This window comes from Octopus bimaculoides, chromosome 14 (assembly GCF_001194135.2).
Source record: "Octopus bimaculoides isolate UCB-OBI-ISO-001 chromosome 14, ASM119413v2, whole genome shotgun sequence".
Classification (NCBI taxonomy): domain Eukaryota; kingdom Metazoa; phylum Mollusca; class Cephalopoda; order Octopoda; family Octopodidae; genus Octopus; species Octopus bimaculoides.
In genome coordinates this window covers 19969442-19977694 of record NC_068994.1, presented here as the reverse complement: position 1 = coordinate 19977694, position 8253 = coordinate 19969442, and the positions used below count along the sequence as shown (strand labels likewise).

Genomic DNA, 8253 nt, shown 5'->3' with positions numbered 1-8253 from the left:
TATATATATATATATATATATATATATATATATATATATATATTTGCATACATATATATGTATATGTATATGTACCGTGATCTCTTTCATTCTGTTTTAATATAAAAGTCATCTCAGTTTCATAGTATCTGTCAACTATTCTTCTACACTTAAACAATTAACTTTAATCCTAATCAAGCAATAAAATGAGTGCGATTTATTTCTTACTCGGCAAAGACCCAAAATTTTCGACTAAGTAAGTGGAAAATTGTAATTTTTTTCTGCATTTTCATTGAACATTGTTGGTATAAGTGAAGTGAATAACATTAAGAGGGAACTAAAGTCGCATCGTTGTGCACGAATAAATATATGGCTAAAAGAAACCATATCAGTACTTTGATTCTATTTCTGCTAAATTGTATTACTTTATGCAAAGGGAAATATAGAGAAATAGTAATCATGTTAGCAATACATGACATATGCAACAACATTCAAATGTAATTGAAACAGAGTTGCGAACTCAGGTTGCGCAAGATTACCACAACGTTCAACTTCTTGTGGTTAGTGTTATTAGTAAGGTAGTGAGGTGGCAAGATCGTTAGTGCATCGTACAACATGCATAGCGACATTTTTTCCAGGTTTTTACGTTCTGAGTTCAAACCCTGCCAAAGCCAAATTTACTTCTCATCCTGTCGGGATTGATAAAATAAAGTAGCAATCAAGTACTGCGGTCAATGTAATCGTCTAAGCCTCTGCTCCTGAAATTGCTGGCTTCGGATCAAAATTAGTAATAATAATAATAATAATAATAATAATTATTATTATTATTATTATTATTATTATTATTATTATTATTATTATTCCGATTGATTTGCTTTTTATTCCATCTTCCGACCGGGCCTCAACCACGTATTTATTAGTTGGAATGAAACTTCCTGGGAATGTGGGCGGGTGATGTCAACACAATTTTTTTATTCTCATAGATTGCTGATTTCCCAGGGAGCTGGTCAAAAAAAATTGTCACTACTTTTCTCGATCATTTCCATGACCCCTACAACAATAGGGATGGTTTTGGATTTTTAATTGCCCCGTCTTAGATATCTCAATCTCAAGGTCCTTATATTTTGACAGTTTTTGAAATTCCTTTGCTGAGATGTTTCCATCAGTAGGCAGTGTCATGTCAATTAACAGGCACGCTTATTATTATTATCATTATCATTATTATTATTATATGAAAAATCACAGTTTATTTTGCAACACATGATGGAAAGTGTCAGCTGTCCACAGCCAGCAGACAAGGGTGACACTTGTTTACGGGTAATGCTTCAAGAACCCTGCGAAGAATACTTGCAGTTTCAAGCAATGCTAATTTTTGTGGGGCACCTGCCGGGTGCGGCACCTTCACCATTAGTTCCAGTCCCGTTCACACCGTTATCGAGTCGTTAAAATGATTACCAGTAAAGCACTGGATTGATGAAAGCGACTTATTCTTCTCCGAAATTGCTGCCCTTATGTCAAAATTTGAAATCATTATTGTTTTGGTTTGGCTCAAATCCGATCTTATTCCTAGTAGGATTTGTGTTGATTGCGGGTTACTACCTGTAATCTTAGGTATCCACAAGTTTTCAGCAGTCTTTCAAGTGCTTAGAACCCTCCTAATAGTCCTTGCTGTCCCTATGAGACAAACTTTCTGTAGGAGCTCTACCAGGCATTCTATTTCAATCTCTTTATGCCAATTGTCTATATCTTAGCTTACTGTCCCCTGTGCACCAATTATTATATGCGCGACCTTTACTGTTTGCATGCTCCAAATTCTTCCTGTTTCACACTTTAAGGGATTGCATATTTTTCTTCCTCTTTCTTTACGATTCTGGAATCAAACAGGCATGACGGGTCGATAAGTAAGCAACTTCGCTTTTCCATATCTACAATCGTTATGTCTGGTCTATTATTTTATCATTTCTTATCTGTTTGATAGGAAAGTCCCGCAAAATCTTACATTTTTCCAACTCCAGTACTCTTTCGACTCAATCATAGTACCATAGGATCTCACTTTTTTGTTTTTTTAATTGCCCCTTTTTTAACCAAGCCCAGGATTTTGTCCCACATACATCTTCAGTGGCACTCCAAAATTAGCCATAATGAGGTTTCTCTTCGATCTTACAGTTTCTAATGTATAACTTTTACAACCTGGTCGTGCCTCTACTTCTTATATTCTTCCTGTACTAACTTGGGGGAATTCTGTCACAATGTATGCCACTGTCTCTTTCCATGTTCCATAGGCTCTACATTTTTCTGACACATTCTCTCCATATATATTTTTCTCAAGTTGTTTGTTTTTATCACTTGATCTTGGGCTGCTACAATTAGGATCTCACTTTTTTGTTTTGTTTTTAATTGCCCCCTTTTTAACCAAGCCCAGGATTTTGTCCCACATGTATCTTCAGTGGCTCTCCAAAATTAGCCATGACGAGGTTTCTCTTCGATCTGTCTGATGTGCTCTCTTTCAATTTCGTTCTTGTCCTTTTCTCCTATTATGCGCTTCAACGCCTGTTCTTTCTTAACTGCCTTCAGTAGTTTTCTGTGCTGCTCTGTAAATACTCTGCCTAGACTTTTCTTTCCATCTGTACACACTCTTCTACTGCTGTTAAGCCTCAATTTCCGCCAGTTGATATCAGCTTTCAGATGCGTCTGCTTCCAGTATTCCCATTCCCAAGTACTTATACAACTTAACCGCTCTCATTGTTTACCCATTTGACTTTTCAATTCCCTGGCCTCTCTCAAATCTTCCTCATTTCATTTTCAATATAGCGCACTTTTCTATCTCAAATTCCATACCAACGTTATTTGAGAAAATGCAGATAGTATGTATAAGACTTTCAGGCTGTTTCTCATTTTTCGCATGCACCTTTATATCATTCATGAAAAGAAAATGATCTATCTAACCTTTTCCTTTTCCCAAATCATAAGTAATTTTAGCTTTGCATAGTACCATAGTGAGCGGTGTTATAGCCAATACAAATAGTAATGGAGATAAGCTATCACCTTGAAATATTCATTCCACGTCTGATGTTCACTTTTCCGAGCTTTTGTTTTCCTCCAATCAATTCAGTATTCTAATGTTATTTCATTTCATTAAGCATTTTCTCCATGCTTTTTGCTATTCCAAACATACTCATTGTTTTATTTATCCAACTGTGTGTTACTATGTCATACACTTTTTTGTAATCTAGCCATGCTACATTCATTCCCATCAATCTGCGTCTACAATTTTTAATTAACATTTTATCAACTAATAGGTGATCTTTTGTTGCCCTACTTTATTTCCTATATCTTCTCTGTTCTTCTGGAAGTAGATTGTAACTTTCCATATGGTTGTATAACTCTTCCCCCATAACACCGGTCGTAAGTTTCGACATTAGTGGTAAACAGGTTATAGGTCAAAAATGTGATGCCAGGTTCCCTTTCAAGGGATACTTGAGGCATAGCAGCTTTCTTCCACTTGTCATCCTGGCAAGGACATCACCTTTTTGCAGGCACTTATCCAGTTGCGCAGCAATTCTTTCATGCAACTGTGTAAAGTTCTTTAGTCAATAACATTGAACTCCATCTGAGCCTGGCCCTTTCCAATTTGCTATTTTTAAAAACTTTTGTCTCGCCGTATATAGATTAACTCTGACATCCTTTTGTCTTGGTACAGTTGCAAGTTGTCTTTCCACCTTTGTTAGCCTCTCCGCGCTTTTTTATGTTTCGAAACCCTTCCCCAAAATTCTTTACTTTCTTTCGCATCTGGAATCAGTTCCTGATGTTGGCCTCCTTCTGATTCCTCAAAAAGATGCTTTTTGGCCCACATATTTCGACCTTCACTAATTTTCATGTAAGCGAAGTTTCTGTTGATGCTTCAACGATCTTTTAACTTTGCTATATTTTAATCAACAAAATAAATATTTTTTCAAAATGTTTAATATATTTTATTCTCCTCGTATGTAAGGTCATTTGAATGTATATGAGGAGAGTCAGCTGATTGGCCACTTGCGATCAACAGTACCTACCCAATAGTCATCAGCCAAATTAATTTCGTAAGATGGACAATAGTTATTGTGATGCCGTTTGTCGAGCTAAGTAATCCGATTGAGGATACAGATTCGATAGCTTTATACCTACACTTGGCAATGTTGAAGTTTATGAATTACGCATTGTATATATCTATATAAGTGATTCTCAACCAGGATCTGTATAAGATTTTGTAGTTAAAATTTATCTGCAATAAATTGGTTAAGCTTCTACAATTCACAAAATAGTTTAATTTTTGTTATACAATTCCTTATGATATTTAATAATAAAAAAGCAATAAGAATTTTTTATGTACATCGAATGGCTTTGAAGGTTCAGGAGAGTAAAATAAGTATCAAAAGGGTCCATAGGCAAAAAGTCGTTGAGAACCCCAGATTCTTAATATTTCATGGATACAGGACATGATTTCTCAAAGAAAAAGCAAAAAATAGCGAGTTACTGTCGCGTGACTTACTATCGGATTTGGCGTCTTTACCACACGTATTATCTGGAGTGCAGTATTGTAGGGTTTCATTGAACATTTTTTGTTTGCCACAACTTTTCAACGGTGTTCCTGTGCTCAATATGCCATTCTCGCATTCATAATATGTATTACAGTCCCACGAATTCTCAAATTTATCATTTGTCCTACAGCCTGTAATCAAAGAGAAAAAGATAAACATATATACATACATACAAAAGTGAACACCTATGATGAACTATAGAGAAATCTGTAGTTACTCTATCCAGATTAAAAGTTCAGGTTTATACCTGTAATTATTGGGGCCCTGGGATATGTAACACACTACCTAAATATAAAGCTTGAGAAATTAGGCTTCTCAAAACCAGAAAGGAGAAAGCTAATTCAAAGACTACAGATCCAGTCCATCACTGGAACTGTAAAAATCTGTAAAACTTCCCAGAAGTTTATCATTTAAATATATATGAGCTTGTCAAGATGTGCATGAGAATACATACATAAAACAGACAAATCTGCACATACATACATACATACATACATACATACATACATACATACATACATTCATACATACATACATACATACATACATTCATACATACATACATGCATGCATGCATGCATACATACATACCCTATTGTTGATGTTGAAATTCCAGTGAAGGATCCTTGGATCTAAGTTAGAAACCGGTTCTTTCTCTATTGGCAAGAAATCTTGGAATAAATTGAATAATGACATACATACATACATACAAACATACATACATACATACATTTGTTGGCACTCCGTCGCTTACGACGTCGAGGGTTTCTGTTTATCCGATCAACGGAACAGCCTGCTCGTGAAATTAACGTGCAAGTGGCTGAGCACTCCACAGACATGTGTACCCTTAACGTAGTTCTCGGGGATATTCAGCGTGACACAGTGTGACAAGGCTGACCCTTTGAATTACAGGCACAACAGAAACAGTAAGTAAGAGTGAGAGAAAGATAAAGATAATATTATCTTTATCTTATGATATTTACGTTGTATTATATTATACTTATTTATTGTGCTTTTAATTATTAATTTTTCTATATGTGACAGTGGATTTTCATTGATGAGTTCATGAACCTTGGTTCTTTTCCCTAAAAAACTATATATATATATATATTATATATATATATTTATATGTGTGTGTGTGTGTGTATGTGTGTGTGTGTGTGTGTGTGTGTGTGTGTGTGTGTGTGTGTGTGTGTGTGTGTGTGTGTGTGTGTGTGTGTGTGTGTGTGTGTATACTCGCGTTTCTATTGTAAATGCAATAGAGCGCACAGTCTCGGTTTTAGTAACACGACATTATATCTTCAGCAGATACGCATCTATAACGTCGGTGCGACCCATGATGTACGAAATTGAGTAGGCAGAAACTGTATAGAAATCAGTCGATTATTCCTATAATTCAAAGATACAACCTCGTCTGACAAACATTGTTTCACGTTCATTTGGCGACTCACTTAGAGCAGTGGTTCTCAACTGGGGTCCATAAAAGATTTTTAGGGGTCCAAGCAACAAAGTATTAAATAGGGGATCCACAATACTGCTTTAAGGGCAACTGAAAAAAATTGTTTAGATGTATGCATTGTTATGTATTGCTAGAAACAGCTAAGTTTCTTTCTCTAACGTTTTACATAGTTCCCCGCAACTAATGCGTTAAGATAATTCAGTTCATTGAACAACTGAATCCTTATTGTCTAAGGGCAGAAGTATATGTATGTGTGTGTATGCATGTATGTATGTATGTATGTATGTATGTATGTATGTATGTATGTATCTATGTATGTATATTTGTGTGCATATATGCATGCATATATATCTATGTGTGCATTTAAGTAGAATGTATGTATGTGTGTATGTACGTATGACAATCTTTATATCCTGCTTAACATGAACATATAGGAGCGTTGTAGCACTGCAGTATTCACTCAATCGCTCGTATGTGTGTTTAGTGTATAAAATCATAGCGATATCAGTATTTTGTGAAGCTTGCTGTGCGGTTATCCTACCCTTTATCATATAAAAATGGAAATTTACTTCTATAACTTTTTAATCAGGACATATATTAAATAGAAATAACTGCGATACTTACTTCTGACGCAATCGGGTGTCCAAGTACAAGTTTTGATCGTGCTGTCAAAGAAAAGACCTGCTGGACAAGGCATTTCGTGGGCCTTGAAAACATCTAAAGATACTATTGCACACGTTATATAACGGTCGCAGCGATATGGATGAGGTTGCACTGAGGATGTCGACCCTTCCTTCATACAGTCTTTACAATATGCTGCAAAAAGAAAGAATAACAAAATTTAAACGTTTTTCATCCGCTACAGATATTTTTGTTTTGACTATTTTCTCAAACTCGATTCTTCGTAATACCCCATCACTCCCGTAATTTTTTCTTCTAATGTACCGTCTTGAACCCTCGTGGTAAATAAAAGATCATTATTATTACTGAGTGAGAGAACAGCGAATGCCATCAAAATGATACTCGGGTACGAATACACGAAGCCCAGTATACCCATCATGACTACCCGTCTGATAAGGGTACACCAGGCACATGCATTACAACCATATGCTCATGACATGGTGATCTTATATCAAGATAAATAGCACATGACCTTGCAGGTGTGGCACAGTGACAATTTTCTTCAAGTCGAGTAGCCCATTTTGCTCAAAAGGTCTCCAAATAAGGGTTGTTTAAGGATGATGAACGAAACACACGTTTCCAGAGGTGAATTATTCAAACCTCAAAAAATTCCTCTCAACACATAACTACGATGCTCCTCAACTACTAATGGATACACTTTACTGGTTAAAGTCAAACAACTGACAAGCAAATCTGTAGTATTGATCAGAATGTTTGCTGTAGTCCATCTTTTATACCAAGAAAAAGCATGTTCATGATGACATTTCCAATCAATTACGATCAGAAAACATGAGAGCCACTGACTGATATTGATTGCATCAAGGCAAAGGATTGCTATTATTTTTGTTGTTGTTGTTGTCATCATCATCATCATCATCATCATTATTATTATTATTAGTGGTAGTAGTAGTAGTAGTAGTAGTAGTAGAAGAAGAAGAAGAAGAAGAAGAAGAAGAAGAAGAAGAAGAAGAAGAAGAAGAAGAAGAAGAAGAAGAAGAAGAAGAAGAAGAAGAAGAAGAAGAAGAAGAAGAAAGGATAATTATTATTATTGTCATTATCATTATCTTCCTTCAATTTTGTTTCCATTTCTTGCTGAGTGTTCTCCCAACACCTAGGACAAAGAAACTAACTGTATGCATTGGTAGGCCATTAAAATAAATACACCAGAATGTTCATTTACAAAGTCATGTAACTGAAAAAGAAGGGGAAAAAGACAGAGAGAAAAAAAGAACGAAAGAAAACAAAAAAAAAAACAAAAAAAGAAAAAGAGAAGGAAAATGAAAGAAACTTCACAGCGACATTACTCTTCTCAAGTATGTGTGACGTACCAGTTGAGACAATCTTATGCAACTCTTGCATGAATAGTAAGTCAGGGATGATCCTCAAATAATTTTCGCTTCCTTTTTTGATCATTTAAAGTGCTCCTGCCATCTTGAGATGCCACATTTTTTCGACTTCAATTCTTATATTTTCTGAGCTTACCACATCCTTTTGCAGCAATAATAGACTTTTTCTAATATAAGCACAAGACCTAAGATATGGCGGGAGTGGCTAGTC

At 35.5% G+C, this 8253-nt stretch overlaps 1 protein-coding gene across 1 annotated transcript in view; it reads right to left on the bottom strand.

Moving 5' to 3' along the window:
- LOC106869024 (uncharacterized) overlaps positions 1–8253 on the bottom strand; it is a 31529-nt gene that overhangs the window by 6361 nt on the left and 16915 nt on the right. Inside the window, exons 2-3 of the mRNA XM_014914517.2 lie at positions 6640–6831; positions 4508–4687 (exon numbers count right to left, since the gene is read on the bottom strand). Of these exons, the coding sequence (XP_014770003.2) occupies positions 4508–4687; positions 6640–6831 (372 nt within the window). The remainder of the gene's footprint in view (positions 1–4507; positions 4688–6639; positions 6832–8253) is intronic.